Source organism: Lolium perenne, chromosome 3 (assembly GCF_019359855.2).
Source record: "Lolium perenne isolate Kyuss_39 chromosome 3, Kyuss_2.0, whole genome shotgun sequence".
Lineage (NCBI taxonomy): Eukaryota > Viridiplantae > Streptophyta > Magnoliopsida > Poales > Poaceae > Lolium > Lolium perenne.
The window spans coordinates 53,654,622-53,672,391 of NC_067246.2; the positions used below are offsets into that span (position 1 = coordinate 53,654,622).

At 46.0% G+C, this 17,770-nt stretch overlaps 1 protein-coding gene and 1 long non-coding RNA gene across 3 annotated transcripts; one reads left to right on the forward strand and one right to left on the reverse strand.

Moving 5' to 3' along the window:
* Positions 1 to 6,086: 6,086 nt before the first annotated feature.
* LOC127338152 (uncharacterized) lies at positions 6,087 to 7,135 on the forward strand. Its single transcript, XR_007874213.2, has 2 exons — positions 6,087 to 6,340; positions 6,795 to 7,135. It is a non-coding gene; the product is annotated as an uncharacterized lncRNA (long non-coding RNA).
* A 553-nt stretch (positions 7,136 to 7,688) lies between these two features.
* Positions 7,689 to 11,361, reverse strand: LOC127341236 (uncharacterized). Of its 2 annotated transcripts, XR_011754911.1 has the most exons (6): positions 10,995 to 11,361; positions 10,484 to 10,573; positions 10,341 to 10,415; positions 8,181 to 10,260; positions 8,040 to 8,111; positions 7,689 to 7,961 (listed from the first exon to the last, which is right to left on the reverse strand). XR_011754911.1 is itself a non-coding variant. In XM_051367027.2 (5 exons), the coding sequence occupies exons 1-4, from the start codon at positions 11,277 to 11,279 to the stop codon at positions 10,117 to 10,119; spliced, it is 594 nt and encodes a 197-aa protein (XP_051222987.2). In that variant the 5' UTR covers positions 11,280 to 11,361; the 3' UTR covers positions 7,689 to 7,961; positions 8,040 to 10,116. The 2 variants fall into 2 exon arrangements, 1 of the variants encoding a protein (XP_051222987.2); XM_051367027.2 differs by having other exon boundaries at positions 8,040 to 10,260.
* Between the last annotated feature and the right edge of the window lie 6,409 nt (positions 11,362 to 17,770).

The following is a 17,770-nucleotide window of genomic DNA, read 5'->3' on the forward strand; positions in this document are numbered from 1 at the left end:
ATCTAAATTCAGATGTATCTATGCACTTATGAGTTTTTAGATACATCTAAATCTAAACAAACATGCAACATCCTTTTTATGAACAGAGGTCGTACATTAGCTTTCGATTGTGTACGAACTAAACGTGGTATAATTCATTGGATAGCACGATTAGCGTGGTTCACGGCGCTGGTGACAGTGGTCATGATCGGTTAGGCTTTGTAGATGGTGTACCTTCCTAGCGCTCAGCGTTCTAACTAAACCAGAAAATCAAAATAAGCTGCTCTTGCAATATTCTCGATAGCCATGAAAATTATTCTGACCAACAGTTCAACCATGGCCCGAGGGGTTACGCGTGTGTGAAAATATGCCACAAAACGGTGTGGGAATTGGGATGGTGGAGATGCGGCACAGAGGCTCTCGCCGGTCGGGGTCGCCCTCTAGTAGAGGATGCGAGGTGGTGGCGTCAAATCGTAGATGGAAAAGGAAGTGACGATGGGGGCTAAGGGTACAATGGTAGAGGAGAAACGAGCTTCCACCGTCCCATGAACATCCCTACGCAGTACTGTTGGATCAGCTTCAGATGGGACCCAATGTAGATAACACTCTCGAAACAGGCTGTCGCCCAGCTGTACTGATATAGAAACCACATAGTACAAGTGTTGGAGCCATAGCACAAGCTCGCCCAAACAAAACAAAAAAGAAAAAGAAAAAGAAAAAAAAGGAATGTCGAGAAAGTCGGATCGATAAAACGATAATGATCCGCAACCGTTATGCCCTTCAGAGAATACCACCATGCACTTAGCCATCTGAAGCGCCGCATACCAAAGGAACACCTTCAAGAAGGTATGGGATGATGACGACGCTGCTACCCAGACAAATTCTAGGGTTTCCCCCGGCGGGTGGGGTATCGAAAGGGGGGGAGGGGCAGCGCCCTTCAAGAAGGAATGGTGACGCCCGGAAACATCACCTCATCAGTGCCAGCCATCCGACAAGGATTTCTCCTGCTCCCCAACGAACCACGACCCGGGCGCTCCATCGCGCTCCGCCAACCTCGCCGTACACAGACTCGTACCACCACATTCTTGCCATCACCACCGCCATCTCACCGTGGCCCAAGCAACGAAGACCGACGGAATCGAGTGGAGGCAGCCAGGAGTTGAGGAGCGCCTGAACATCGGCCATGTGGAAGGGGACAACTTCCATCGCCACCTACGGTGACCGACCGGACGCAGCTACAGGAGCAGACCAGGCCCTTCTCGCCCGACCGAGCCCAGTGGACTCATGAAGCTCATGGTTGTGCTGCAGTCCATTAGCCACCATCCAGACCACACTCAGCACCAGCTGCTTCGTCGATCGTCGAAAACGGCACAGGGACACCCAGACAGGCCCACCCAAACTCATATGGGGCCCAAAGGGCCGATCTGGGCCAGGAGAGCGCCTCCTCTATCTCCCGTACCTCCCTGCCGCGACGCCACCACCACGCTACCTGGTGATGCACCACCCGGGAGGATGTGCCGCCGCCAAAACCCTATCAATATGGGAGCACCGCCGCAGACCGAGGAGATCCCTGCACCTCCTCTCCAAAGCGCGGATATGGGAATGGGACGGGTGGGTAAGAAACATTTTTCCCCAATGTTGATAACACTACCAAGGTAAGTCATAGTAATAAAAAAAAACAGCCAATTAAGGGAAAATCTAACTCTACTGACGGGTGTATATGAACTCGTTGTGTGAGAATACATTATAAAGTGTCAAAAAATTCAAAAGTAAAATTTTGCATGTATATCTAGACATTCTATGTTTGCACATAAGTTTTTGGGAAAAAACAATATTTTTGTGTCTGGTGTAAAAAAGATAAATTTTGATACTCCAACACGACTACATACATGACATTTTTTTGTCTTTTTAATACATGCCACGAAAAATGTCGTTTTCCCACGAAATTTTATGTACGAACATAGAATGTCATGATATACACCTGAAATTTTATTTCAGAATTTTTTAATATTTTTAAATTTGATATTTAATTATTTTTGCATATGCACCTATGAGCTAAAATGCCACCTCCCCAATTAAGTGCCTAGATTGTTTGCAACCCAGATCAGACGACAGAGAACGTTGCTGGTGATAAGACCTTCAGAAGGCGAGTCATCAACCCGGCTTAGAGCTGTAGATAATATAGGATAGCATGATATGTGGGGAGAAGCCAAGGATGCCACACCATGGATGGTGGGACTCAGTCGGGCCCGTGCGAGTCGTGCGATACAAGGGCTAAAACGGAACTGTCGCTGCACTATGCAGTTCATTGGAAGAATTTGAACAAAACACGTGTTAAGTCTCTTCCACGTACTGCTTTTATTCTAGCCAAGCTAGCTACTGGATAGAAAAATTATTGTATATATACAGACTAATAAAGGTGTCTGAAGGTTAAAAAACATCAACCATACATATCCATATGGATTATCTGCATCCTATACACATCTTTTTTATATAATATTGGTACGCCTTTTCCTTTCTTTATTCCTTCTATTCTATTTCACGGAACAAAGATTACAAAGCCTGGATGTTCTTTTATACACGTAAAAGCGAGACAACCAAACCTAGTACCACTACAGCATGAAACCAACTTGATGTAGAGTTCCTATTCTACGCAGAGACGTACGTCTTCTGTGGGCGATGTACACGACGTTGTGCCGAAGTCGTATCACATGCTCTCACTGTTTCTAAGAGCATCCCCACTCGTTGGCGCTCCCCACGCCCAAATCCGGCGAAATTTTCGTCCGGATTGGAGGAAGATTTGGCGTGGGGAGTAGTAGTTTCCCAGCCGCGTGCCCAGGCGAAGTCGACGATGCGAATTTAAAAAACGGAAACTTGACAAACTTCGGCTAAATTCGGGTGAATATAGACTAAATTTAATGATATTTAGACTAAAACGGGCGGAGTTCATACATAGAGGCCGAATTCGACTATATTTCGAATTCGGCTAGGGGAATTCAAACGCTAATTTTAAAACACGGCGCTCTACATGCCCAAATGGCGGTAGAACACCGTGTAGTCGCCGTCGCCGTCGTCGTCGGAGCCGTCGTCGTTGGCCTTCGGCTGCGCGGCTTTGGCCGCTGCCGCCTGGCCGGCGTCTCCCCACCCCGGGGATGGCTTGTACCAGTCGTCGTCGGAGGACTCGAGGTCGACGACGGGGACAGCGACGCCGGATGGAGGTGTCGCAGGACGGCGGTACCGCGCGACATCGTCGTTGGCGGTTGGAGCGGCGCGGGCGGCGAGTTGGCGTGCGGCGGCCAGGTCCGGCGGCCGCCGCCGGCTGCTCCGCCTCTGGCGCTGCCGATCGCGCTGGCCCGATCCGGTGCGGCGTCGTCCGCGCGCTTCTCCTCCTCCATGTCGTGCGGCGACACGGCGATCGCCTCCGCCATCGCGGCGTCCTCCGCGCTTCGCCTCCTCCTCGGCGAGCTGGCTTGCGGCGGCGGCCTCTTTCTTCGTCTTCTTCCGGCCGCTCTGCGGCGCGGAAGGCTGTTCTCGGATGACGAGGGCGCCGCTGCTGCGCCCTCTGGTCGCCGGCGGAGACGCCGGCTCCTTCTTGACGTGCACCGGCGTCGAAGGCGACGACGCCTCCTCCCTCTTCACCGGCGCCATCCTTGGCGCCGATCCGAAGACGACGAGCTGGCAGCCATGCGCCGTGGCTGCCAGACGCTTCCCCGACGGCGGCTCGCCGATGCCCTCGATGCCGATAGAGGGGGCATCGTAAGCACCGGGGAGTTGCCGCCCTCGATGTGCTCGACGACGGCCTCGAGTGTCCGGCCCGGCGCGCTCCACCACCGTCGGCGGCCCGCGGCGTTGTTGCGCGCAGGCGGAGGCGGCGGGCCGTCGTAGGCCGCCAGCTCCCGCTCCCACCGCCGCAGGAAGTACGAGTTCCACGCCGTGTAGTTGTCGGGGTGGTGGCGTGGCTCGGCGCGTTCCTCGTCCGTCAAGGTCATCCGCGCCTCCTCGATGGCGACGTCGAGGGCGTGGCCGCGAGGCGGCGGCGGGATTGGTACGCCGCCAGCACTAAGCCGCCACCCGCCGCCGGGAGGCCTCGTGTCCGGCGGGCAGGGGTACCCCGCCTGGTGGAGGAGGTGCCCCTCCCACGCGTGCAGCGACCGGCGGGGGAAGCCGTTGTTGGCTGCGCCGTCGTCGTCGTAGAACGCCATCTTGAGAGTAGAGGGAGAGTGGAGGGAGAGTGGAGCACGGGGTACGCCTCGCGGCGAGCGGACCGGCGTATATAGGCGGGGATTAAATGCCGCGTGGATTGCGACGCGTCCGCGGCGAGCTGACCGGCGGCAGCCTTTAGTGCGCACGGAAGACGATGCGTGCGCGGAAGACGGCGACATTAACTCGCCGCGTGGCCGGCGAATGCATGCCGGCGGCAGGCTTTTACAGCGCGCGGAAGACGATGCGATGAGGACGACGATCGGTTTCTCTCGCCGACAAGTTGGGGCCACCAGACGCGCGGGAAGTTTCCTCGCCGTTTCGCGCGCTTTCGTTTCGTCCGGAGTCCCCGAGCGCTCCCCGGGGGGCCGGGGGGGCGTGGGATCGCCGGATGAATTTAGGCCCAAATCCGGACGAAAACGAGGAACCGGGGGCGCGACTGGGCCGAATTTCGCCGTCCGGATGGAAAAAACGCTCGCCGGGGGCCTGTTCGGGGGGACGAGTGGAGATGCTCTAACAATCACCCTCACAAAGCACGATGTGCATGTACTCCCTCCATCCACAAATAAGCGTACATGTGGATTTTTTCAAGATAAATTATAAAATGAAATGAAAATACATTGGAAACATACATCTCTCCTATTTAATTCTTTCACCTCCAATAAGCCAAGTGAATGCAGAAAACAAGAAAAACACACACTCAATATTATTGAGTTTGATTTCCGTGCAATAAGAAAGAAATAATTAAAGTGCATTGAGAAGATAGGAGTACACTCTTTTGTGGACAAAGTTTTGAGCTAGATATCCGTTTATTTGTAGACGGAGGGAGTACGCTTCATTTCGATATGAGTCCAAAATACGTCTACTGCTTTCACCGTTCTGAACGACATCATCAACATTGCTTTTGTCGTTTCCCAGAGCACTCATGTCACCGAATTTACTTTTGTTGACTTCTCCATAGTTTAACGCTAGCCGTTCTTCTTGTTCGTTAGTATACAAGTTGATCTTTTAGAGCTTATTTACAGTTTTACTTCGTTGAAAAGTAGGAAACTATGCTGATGTTTTGTAAAGAGTTGAAAGCACGAGATGTCCACTAGAGAGAAAGGGGTGAATATGCGTTTTAAAACTATTACGAATTTGTCTTGTAAGAATACAGAATTTAACTAATATTTATTTTACAATCACAAACCTAAATATGCTAGGCTCAACTAAATTTAACAACAACTTAGATAAGCAAGATAGGCACAAGATATATGTAACATAAGTGATAGCAATATATAAGTATTAAAAGCACGATGGCTATCACAAGAAAAGTAAACTCGGGTATAAAGATAACGGAGATGCACGGAGACGAAAATGTATTCTTCGGTCTTCACTACCTCTCTGAATAAACAAGGTTTTTTGTGTTTCATATTTACTAGATTATTTATCGCGTGAAGTGTTTTCTACGGATAACAGTCTAACATGCTTCATATGCATGCTCATCAGGCGTAGTCGTCTCGGCGGTATGCAACTTCAGTCAGCCCCAACGTTGTCGAAGGCGGTATGGCCTACTCTTCTGAACCCAATGTTTTGCTTATTTCTTCACTGATGTCCCACATTGCTCTATGTTTGTATTTTATTCATGTTTTCAAGACCGTTATCAATAAATTTGCAGTAGAAATAAAATAAAATGTATGCATGAAAAGAAAAAGGGAAGGAAAATAAAAATTAATGCATAGAGTTTTTTGTTTCATAGGTGATCTCACGAGAGAGTATCTAGTGCTACATAGGCTATGTGTGGTACCAGTTACCCCATGAATCTGGACCGTTCGTCGTGGATCAAGGGATAGGATCGAAAGTAACAGCCCACACTGGCACATATGCACATTTGTCCTTGATGTTCTTCTAATTTATGGCACATGATCCACAACTCTGGTCTCTCTCTCCTCACTGTGCGCATCGCCCCCAAATCGTCCTAGGGTTAGAAGAGGTCAGACGCAGCCGAAGCTTCATCAACTCGCCGCCTAGTATAGATCTGGACCAACTGTCGCGTCCCCCCCGCTAGCACCAGCTGCTGCAACCGTGGAGATGTACGAAGCTGGACCAACCTTTCGCGCCGCCGCGTCGTGGGTAGTCGAGCTCCCAGGCGGTCGCCCTGTGTGAGAACTTACGGCCGTACGTAAGCACTTCTGTCCAATTTATTCTTGTGATTTTTATGTCTAGGTAGATTGCTTGCACCTCCTGATTATAGAAAATTAACATATGTACGATGCTTGATACAATGTCATGGAATTTTTGTAATTGATGTTGTGTCAAGATCTTCCTACAAACAACATATATGGAAGGAGTTTAATTAAAAAATACATGCCATGTATCTGCTTATTTTCTTACTTTTCAAGTGCAATGGCCATTTGATTTGGGGATGGCAATGGTCCCATCTATCGACATACAGTGCTTGTATTTGCTGGCTAAATTATTTAAAGTATGGCCTGGGTTTTATTTGATATGACTGAGTTCTCCATATGTTAGCTCAACTACTAAGTTATTTATATTGAGATGAACCATTTGTTTTCGTATGTTCGTAAACCAGAATTAAGATTATGTCTGATGTACTTGTATTACGTTCTGTGCAGGCAATATCTGCTTTTCAAATAGCTTTGCAGCACAATCCTGAAAATACAGACGTCTCAAGAAAAATCAAGAGGCTTTGATGTTGTACCGTGCAGAAATATCTGTTTTGAATGTGATTGAATCAGCGGTGAAAATTTGGCAGGACATAAACTTGTACCGCGCAGAAATCTTGAGGTTATAGAGTACCAAGTTACTGATCAAGTGATGGTTGTATTTGTGTACTTGAGGGAATTTCCGTTTCTTATATGTTTCTTTTGTAAAGAGTAATGGTTTCTTTTGTAAATGAAATACATGTGCATTTACAAGCTGCCAACTTAAATAGGAATGGAATTTCCGTATCTTATATGTTTCTTCTGTAGATAGGAATGGATTTGTTTGGAAGTGAACTGCATGTACTTGTCTTGCAAGTGAGCTGCATGTGCGTGTTTACAAACTGTCAGTAGGAATAAAATTCAAGGATTAGTTCATTCAGATCAAGTGAAAGCTACCTTGTCTTTCTGTACTTCAGTTTGATGGATTTCAGGGGTTCCAAAAGGGAGGACAGTTTCAGGTTGATGCTGTTGATTTCTATACTTTACTCACTAAACTAAGCAAACAACTAACAGCTTGGTGACATAATGTCAGTTTCAAAGTGCAATGGTTTCCAGTTCTCTATGTTACAACTTTAGGCAGCTTTTGGAGCCCTGGAGCTTGGTGACATTTATCTACTCGTTACACAATGACTTGCTACAGGAGAGGGTCCTGTCCTGTTCTCTGAATCACTTCATGCTTAACATAGTGTCACATAAGAAGGCGGATGCTTCAGTTAATGACGGTTCAAACATGTGAACTTGTCTCCAGAAAATACGACAAGATCCTAATCAAGGTTTAGATCACAGTGGCGGAGGCTTGTGAGATACGAGTAACAAACAACATCAACACTCAGTTTCCTTTTGTGATCCAACAACTGAAAATATAATTCAGATAACCTTGATCCATAGCAGTACACAAACATATTGTTAGGCTACACCATATCAATCTCTGGAACCTATTATTCCCTCACAAGCACTAGAACATAAATAAAATGAAATGTCTCTACGTCAATTAATACTGGGCACAATTCACTAGTACATAATTTTGAGATCTTTGTCCATGCACGCCATTGAAGTCTCTAGGCCATAGTAGCAGATCTGCAAACAAAATACTTGATTTTGAGTACCTTTTATGGGGCAAAAGTTCACAATTAACGATGACCAAATAGTGCATACCATGTTGCCCAAAACAAGCACAACACAACTGTTACCATCTAGTCCTGTTTGGGCTTCTTGCTGCTTTGCGCCCTAGAACATATACATCATCGGTTAATTAACAAAAAGGACAACATTGATATAAAATTATGCCTTCGATACCTCTTTTTATTTTTCCCAGTGGCTGCTATCTCTGAGGCCTTCCTAAATCGGTGACCGTTCCCTTTTGTGTGTGCTATGTCAGGTGGATGAATACTAATGTCAGTTGGGAATGTCGATCCAACAAATGACTCAAACTCTTTAACTTTATTGTGCTCGCTCTTTGTTCCCATGTTCAGGACATGGTCAACAACCTCAAAAATAGCCTTCTGGAAATACTTCATCTTCTCTTCACATTGTTTAGCAGCAAGCATGCCCATATTGAACTTAGAGCATGTATCAGAATATAACAACTTAATGGGTGATGGAAGCGATGTACATGATCCTTGTAAGACATTGCCATTACTGTCGTGCACTACCTTCTGCGTAGCGGTTTTTGTCCATCTATCAAGAACATAATGACTAGGAATTTCTAGGCATTTCTCCCACTTTAGAACAATAATTATGTGAGAACAAGGAATCCCCACAGATTCAAACATCTTGCAAGAGCATTGTGCAATCTTGGTACGATTGTTGTAAATCACTTCTCTCGGCCTGCCACTTCCAGTCAAACATGTTTTCTTAAGCTCACCAACTTGCTCCATTTTCTGTACATCACATTTGTCCCTAGCAGCAAGCACTTCTAACTGGAATAGTTTAAAAATGGAATGAGTGTAAACATCCCTACCATGACTCTCCATGCCCCAGTTTGTGCATAAAACTGGTTGTGTATGAAGGCAGGTATGGTCATTCTCCAATTCTTTTTGTCATTGTTCATCTATAGCAGTTTCATATCTTATCCAAAACTCAAGCAAAGAGAGTCGCCGATTCAGAAAGTGACCAAAAAATGCGTTCTCACTCTCAGATCTCGATGTAGTCCTCAATATCCCACCAAGTGGTACATCATGAAAGTATGCAGGTATCCATCGTTGCCGAATGTCAAACTTGCTGGCCAACCACCCATTGTTTCCAAGTCCATAATCTGATATTACTAAATTCCACTTTTCCTCGAACTCATCTGGAGTCTCTGAAGCCCATACACATATTCCGAACCTCTTTAGGAAATCCTCGTCCTTCATTAGATCACGCCCAACTTTTTCTGGCAGTTTGTTAAGAATATGCCACATACAAAATCGGTGTCTAGTGCTTGGAAATACAGCTGGAACTGCTTCTTTCATGCTGGCGTCCTCATCGGTAATGATTAATTTAGGCGCAACCCCTCCCATGGCCGCTAGAAAAGTAGAGAATAACCATTTGTATGACTCAAATGTTTCATTTGCGAGGAATGCAGCACCAAATGTAACACAAGAATCATGGTGATTAACTCCAGTGAATGGGGCAAAAACCATGTCATATTGGTTGGTTCGATATGTAGAATCAAAGGAGACAACCTGCCCAAATAGTGCATAGTTCTTCCGAGAGGTACCATCAGCCCAGAAAATATGTGTTAGCTTGTTCTCTTCATCTAGTTTGTAATCAAAGAAAAACGATGGATTGATGCTTTGCTTAGTTTTCATAGCACCAATAATCGTTTGGGCGTCTGAATCTTTAATTGTTTCCTTGAAATCACGGTAGCAGTTCTGTAAATCACGCTTCATGCAACCAACTTGTCCAGGTCCTCTTTCTACACTAAGCAAACGGTATGCTGCAGAAGTGCCAATCAATGCTTTATGGCATGTAAATAATTTGCTCCTGAGTTCACTGCTTACTTCTCTATTTGATCTTAGGAACTGCCGCTTACTTGGTGACACGAGCTGATGTGTGTGCTGTAGAACCAAACGGGCAACCACATACTTACCATCGTTTCTTCTCTTCAAACCTATCATAGCCTCACAACCACACCTACTTATCTTCACATTTCTTTTCCGTTTCTTCGCAGATTCATTGCTGAGCTCTTTTGTTTTCCTCCAGCCTTGCTTTGCACAGACAAACCGCTTCCACAGTGCTACACGATCCTTCGCTAAGTGTTGTGTTCCTGTTCGTACAGAAAACCCAACCTCATGAGCATACCGTGTGTAGAATGCTCGCCATTTTCCCAGCTATCAAATTCCATGCCAATTTTGGGCTGCAATTCATCATTGCATTTAGGCTCATACGTCGTTCCCTGAACAAAATTAGATAGCTCTCAAATTCCAAACTCAAGCATTTCATGTTGAAGGCTTGAGCACTACAAAAAATGCTTACACAAAATGGCAGGTTTTTTTTTCTCATGGGTGTGCTGTAGCTACCTCCGTCATATGAACTGGACAACATTGCACCCTATAAAAAGGTACAAGTCAGAAGTGACATGGTATGGTACTCAAATTATTATGGAACTAAGCATTTACCGTGAAAAAACTGTTGGCATCGTCGTCAAGCGTCGTGGCCGTCGTTGACCCTAAGCTCTGAGCAATAGTTTCCAATGGCTCCATGATAGACTGGTTCAGTCAAAAATCAGCATAGAATCAAGTTGATTGAGGAAAATACAGTGATAAAACAGAGGGCGTCAACTATTGCTTGCACTCTGAACACAGCAAGATCATGCAGGGTACCGAGTATGGTGGTAGAAATAAAGTGGCACACAACACCTCAAATATAACATGGTGTTCTAGCTGAACCATCTTCATATTCAATCTGTAATATGCTTTTGCGTTTACATATAAATATGAGACCATGAGCTGTTAAGAGAGCACATTAAGCCATATGCCGCATAAGTAATTTCTTAACCACACACTGAGAGAACACAAATCCATTGCAGCAAGATGGTTGCACAAAATATTGAATCAGTACAGACAAATCATCCTGAAATTCCATTTGAACAAGGAGGAGATTGCTAGTCGAACTAGAAACTGAACTCACCAAAGTAGGCTCAGCTCCAACAAGATTTGTGGCACTCCCCGAGGAATCGCACGTCGGCGCGAGGCTTCTACAGGTTCCGTCTCCGGTGGTGAATGGAGCCACAGACGATGCGACATGTGTCGGCGAGTGGTACAAAACCAGAGATGAGGCCGTGTGGTCGGCGTGGAGATGCGGCTGGAATATCTCCGCAGGTCGTGGCAGCACTTGACGCTGTGCCGGAGGAGAATGCGAGAGGCAGTCCAGCCCTGTGCTAGGCGGCGCCGGTAGGTTGAGCTCCGGCTGCATTACTCTCCCTAACCCTAGAGGCGATTTTGGGGATGAGTCGAACTGTGCGAGAGGTGAAGCCAGTGAGATGCACTGGATCTAATGGATCATGTGCCACGAATTCGAAGAAAAGCAGGGACTAATGTGCGTATGTGCCAGTGTGGGATGTTCCATGCGATCCTGTCCCTTGATCCACGACGGACGGTCCAGATCCACGGGGTAATGGTACCACCCATAGCCCATGTAGCACTAGATACTTCCTCGTGATCTCACCGTAGTACTTCCTCGCAGGGATTGACACGACACGCAACAGCTACTAGCAAAGCTAGCTAGCTCCTTGCTTGATGTATGCAACTTCAGTCGATGCTTTTGGACACCATGTGCCCACGTAAACTCACGTGTAGCTAGAGCGATTTGCTCTTAAGAGCATCTCCAACAGACGCGCTATATAAGCCGCGCGGTATAAAAACGTTCGATATAGTGCGCGCGGGAGGGAATGCGGCGCTCCAGCAGGCGCGGTAAACGGCGCGGTGCTGTAAAAAATTTAGAGCGCGCGGCGTTTTGCACAAAAGGGAGCGGCATATCTGGCGCGTCGGCTACAGCGCGCGGCAACGCTCGTCCAAGCGCGAAAAAGCCAACGGCTGGAAAATTCCTCCCCCCCCCCCCCCCCCGCGCCCGCGCCCTCATTTCCCCACCTACCGCCGGCGCGAAATCCAGCCGCCGCCGGTCGATTCCGCGCCGCCGCCGCGCGCGCCGCGCGCTCAGATCCGCGTCGCCCGCACCTCCTCTCGGCAGCGGCGGGCGCTCCGCTCTGTGCCGCTCGCGCCGCCGCCAGCGACAAGTTGTGCTCGGCGCTCCTTCTCCGCGGCGCGCCGCCGTCGCGTTCTCCTCCGCGCAGGCGTCGTCATGTCGTCCTCGTCGTCCTCGAGCTTGCTAGCAACATGGCGCGCCCATGGTGCTCGTCCATTTGCTCGCAAGGTATGAACCTCCGCCGGCCGGCCTCCATTGTCGCCAATTATCTACAATAGTTCATAGTGAAGTAATTTTATACATATGTTTGTAGAGTTCGTCATATGATTCATCGGATGACGAGTTCGACCAAGAAGAAGAGGAGAACATATCTATACTATTAGCATACCGCGCCGTTAAGAGGCCAAAATTTGGTGGATCGGTGTTCGGTAGACAGAAGTTGTAGAGAGAAAGGATTGAAGGGCATGAGAAGTTGATGCGGTCGTATTTCAATGAGAATCCGATTTTCCCCGAAAGCTATTTTCGGCGGCGTTTCCGGATGAGTCTCAACTTGTTCAAGCACATTGCAACGGAGGTCACCAAATATGATCGCTTCTTTGAGCAAAGGAGGAATGCCGCCGGAGAACTTGGTCATAGCACATATCAAAAGGTGACCGCCGCCTTGCGTATGTTGGCATATGGTATACCGGCGGATCTTATTGATGATCATTTGGCCATGGGAGAGAGCACTTCTATCTTGTGTGTGAAGCACTTTGTCGTTGCAATTGTCAATGTCTTTGGCTCCACATACTTGAGAGCCCCCAATGCTCAAGACACGGCAAGACTTTTGGAGATCAACGCCAACCGGGGGTTTCCCGGTATGCTTGGTTCTATTGATTGCATGCATTGGAGTTGGAAGAATTGTCCAGCGGCATGGCATGGACAATTCAAAGGCTACAAGAAGGATGCCACCATAGTACTTGAAGCGGTGGCCGACCAAGAGACTTGGATATGGCATGCTTTCTTTGGAATGCCCGGATCTTGCAATGACATCAATGTTCTTCAACGGTCACCACTAATGACAAGACTTGCAATGCGGGAAGGTCCATTTTTGGAGTTTGAAGCAAATGGCAACAAGTACAACTATGGCTACTTCCTCGCCGACGGCATATATCCAAGGTGGCAAACATTTGTGAAGCCAATTATTCAACCAAGAGGTAAGAAGCAAACCCAATTTCACAATGCACAAGCGGCGGCTAGGAAAGATGTAGAGAGAGCATTTGGGATTTTGCAAGCCCAATTTGCCATTGTTAGAGGATCGGCTAGATTTTGGGATCAAGAATGCCTTTGGTATATCATGACCGCATGTGTAATCATGCACAACATGATTATAGAGGATGATCGCGGAAAAGATGTGGATCATACCCACTACGACTTGATGGGGGTTCCCGTGCAAGTGAGGAGATCCGCACATAGGATTGCCCGATTCATTGCCTCATACCATGCCATTCGGTGCAACGACACACATGATGAGCTTCAAAAAGATCTCATGGAAGAATGGTGGAATTGGAATGGACAACAATAGTTGCATATTTGTTGTATTTGTTTGTAAACTATGTGTTGTATTGTCTGAAAACCATGTTGTATTGTTGTATGTTGGACGTGTTGTATTTGGTGTGAAGTATTGTTGTCAACAATGTATTGTATTTGGATGGTACAATTTATTTGTGAATTTTATATATTGTTTGATCTTGTTCGATGCATACTTGTGGGTGTTTGTTGTTTGCGCCGCGCCCACGCGCTGCAAAATGGCGCGTCCGGCGGAGGTGACATTTTACCGCCCAATGCGCGCTGCAAAATGGCGCACCCGGCGGGGGAAAAATCGCTCCGGCACGCGGCATCGGTTTACAGCGCGCATAATCGGAGGTTTAGCGCGCCTGCTGGAGATGCTCTAACGCAATCGATTAGCTAAACGAACCGTAATGCATGCTTTTACTCCGTACCTTGTTTTTCTTACTGGATTTCTGCTTTCAGCCCGTCTGGTGCACCCGATTTAGCGGGGCTGCTCCTGTCCTCTAAACGGGCGTGCCTATACCCCGCTCGCACGCGTGCGGGATTAACACACGCACGCAGGGCTCGCTTCTATTGGGCCAGCCCAGCCACGCAGAGAAAGTTAGCTGCAATTTTTCCTATTAATTTTATTTTTTAAATAACTTTCAGATTTGAAACTTTTCATATTTTGAAAAAAATCAAATCTAAAAAAAAAATTGTATTACAAAAAAAATTAAATTTGATATTTTTCTTGAATTTTAAATTTTCTCAAATTAGAAATTGCTCCAATTTAAATTTTCTTAAATTTGAAAAATGCTTCAACTTGAAAATTTGCTCGAATTTAAAATTTGCTCGAAATTAAAACTTTATCAAATTTTAGATTTCCTCGAATTTGAAAAGTATGTTGAAAACAGAAAAAGATAAATGCATAAAAAGGAAAACCGAAAGAAAGAAAAATGAAAAACGAAAAATTAGAAGAAAAAAAAAAGAAAAACCGGCGAAAAAACCAACCAAAGCAGCGAAGAACTGAAGAAAAACGCGCGGGAGCGTTAGTCCGCGCCGCTGCTAGACGGGAAATAGGTTTTGCCCCTCTAAACCAGTTGGGGATGGCCTCATTCTTTTCCTAGCAGGCCTTTTTCTGCTGGTCCGCATCCTCCTGCTACCCTTTATAGCCTGCTTACTGGGCTCCTAGAAGCATGTCCGTTTGCAATTTTTGTTGGGCTCCTCTGTGGTGTTGCGGGGCTACCAAATGCAGCTCCCGATCGGTAAGCTTCTGGCTGATGGAAGTTGTATTACCGCCAATTTTTTCCCTAATAGCACACTACAACATATTTGATAGTCCACGCTAAATTTTAGTAATTTCGTTCGCTATGCCGCTATTTATGAAATAGCATGTTATATAGCGCTGAAATATTATAGCGTTAGCTCGCTATTTCTTACAACATATCGATACAAAGGGTTGAGTTTTCCTGGGTAAGAAAAGAAGGGTCCTCCTTTTGTTTGGTGTGGTGATTAACGTTAATCTGTCGATTCCTCTTCTGAGTTGGAAGATAATAACGGTAATACTAATAATTTTTAATAAAGAATTTATACTATATCATTGCCTAATGAAATATTGATGTTAAGCTTGTAAAAAATTGGAGGAAGTATTTTTGTATGTGATTATGTATGTATGAATTTGTTAGTTTTAGACTAAAATCTTTCACTTTTAGACTTTATATGATGTTTTTAAGGCTATTTAAAATATAACATGCTATTAGCACGATATAGCATGCATAGCATTTGGAGGATGCCACCACTATTTCTTTTAGCATGCTATTTAAAACCTTGATTACCGCTCGCCCAAAGAAATTTTCTTGTTGGGTAGGCTTTCTTGTCGCTTTCGACTCCGGATCGCCTTTTTCTGTACTAGTAATCTTGCCTAAGTCAGTGGATGCATCATGTATTGCACATACCTGAATCTCAAATAGTAAATTCAGAGAAATGAAAGGTTAACAAAAAAACGATTTACATCTTACTCTATTTCACGTTCTGTTACATAAAAAAAAAAAAATTTATAAAATGCACTCAAGATAATTAAATTAGACGGTAGAAAATTTTGTTGCCTGCATAGACACATGATAGAGACATATCTCAGAACAAATCCGGTATATGGTAATCGATAACCGTTGTTGAAAGAAAACATATGTTGATCCCCAAAGGTAAAAAAGCAAAGAGATATATTGGACTAATGCACTGGAAGCTTAATCACGTCATTTCCGCAAGAATAATCTGTGCAACTTACAACATGTATAAATATATATTTTTTAGAAACACGGTATAAACGTAGATGCTCACATGCACGCGCATACACTCACCCCTATGAACGCACACACGCACACCCTACCCCTATGAGCACCTCCGGAAGACTGAGCTGACGGATTGGATCTTAAAATTAACGAAGTCACCACAGGCGCCTCGCTGTCGACGTGAACGTCGCCTCCCACTGAATGAATATTTCGTCTTTATGAGAAACACAGATGTCAAACCTGGGGTTTGAACTCTAATGGGCTGGGAGTACAATTACCCTCCTAACCACTCAACCTCAGGTTGGTTTTCGCATGTATAAATATTCTGTTAGGAAGAAATGAACAACTCGTATTTATTTCACTCTCCTGGTTATGATTTTTGTAGAAAATCACACCTACTGACCACCAACGAATTTTACCTGCGAATGTGATTGTGCCAGTAATATTCCCAAATGCAGATGTAAAGGATTTTTCCTCTGTTGTTTGAAAAATACAAAATCATTGTCTGTAAAAATCCATGTACCAAATAAATTGGACATGTTGTGAACAGTACTATAATTTTTTAGACCAGGAACTTACACCACAAAAAAGCATCAAAACTGAAATATTCTCATATCCATCTAGACTTTCAACAGCATTAGAAAGAACAAGTGTTGTGTGTTTAAATATTATCATGTAGCAGAATGTACTACATGTTATTTGGAATGTTATAACAATTTTAAAAATACTACTTTTGTTCGATAATATGAAAAGTTTTGGTAAGCTATTTTGGCCTACCAAAACATCTTATATTTAGGAATGGAGATAGTAGTTCATAAATCTCTAGTCGGCTTAACCTTGAACTGATGTACTTAATAAAGAATTTGACAATAGGACTCTACTTATACTCAACTGGGAGCTGATATATCGTAAAACAACCGCCCGTGTGAGATCCCCAACCACCACGTTGTCATTTCCGCGTTCCCCACCTGCGCGCGCCCAACCGCCGCCGGCCAATCTCTGACCAAATCTGCCCAACTACCACATGGAATCAACCCGATGCAGCTCCCCCGCCGTCTGCTAATAGTATTCATGCATCGCCCGACTCGTCCTGGAGCTTGGGATGGCCGAAAACGCGTGGCCGTCGCGGGTGAAAATCGAACGCCCGTCAGCCTGATTCCAGCTCGGCGCCACCATCGTCGGCCCTCTACGGGGTCGTGAATCGCAAATCTGCCGTCGACGAGCTCCTGCGCGGCCAAATCCGGCCGAATTGGGCGGGTCAGTGACCTCGCTCGAACCCGGCGCCCTGCTCACCTCTGTTCTCCGGTCACGCCTCGTCCGCCTTGCATCGGCGTTGATCCTCTGTCACCGTCTGGCCCCGAGCGCCGCAGTCGGCAGTTCCAACAAAGGTAATATTTCGATCTTCTTTCTTCTAATTTTTCTTTGATAATTATAGTTGTAGTGTTGTTGTTGTTAATTGATATAATCAAATGTATATGATTTCGAGCTCGTATGACTACACAACGTGACATAGAAGAGGGAAAAGACATAGCCATGGTGCTTGCATGGCACGCGCAAAAGAATAAACGGCCGAAGCATGGCGGTTCAGTCATTGGACGGGAGACACTCAAGAGAGAAAGGGTCGATGCGACTGCCGGTTGATGCACAACTATTTTTATGAGCCGTCCATATATCCCGAGCGCTACTTCCGTCGCTAGTTTCGGATGGGACGGACTTGTTCAAGTACATTGTGTAGGCTGTGAAGTTGCATGACACCTTCTTTGACCAAAAGGAGGAATGCATATGGCTTACTTGGACATAGCACATTTCAGAAGGTGATTGCTGCATTCCGCATGATGGCATATAGAATTCTGGCGGATCTTGTCGACGAAAACTTGTCCATGGGTGAGAGCTCCACCATGTGTCAATCTCTTTATTGTTGCCATTGTCGAGGTGTTTGGTGGG

Bases quoted from the DNA above. Each gene is read 5' to 3' on its own strand.
- LOC127341236 (XM_051367027.2), bottom strand. From the start codon at position 11,279: ATGCAGCCGGAGCTCAACCTACCGGCGCCGCCTAGCACAGGGCTGGAC. The intron at 10,574-10,994 runs GTGAGTTCAGTT...TGACTGAACCAG, and splicing joins TTGGAGCTGAGCCTACTTTG to TCTATCATGGAGCCATTGGA. The intron at 10,416-10,483 runs GTAAATGCTTAG...ACCTTTTTATAG, and splicing joins ATGCCAACAGTTTTTTCACG to GGTGCAATGTTGTCCAGTTC.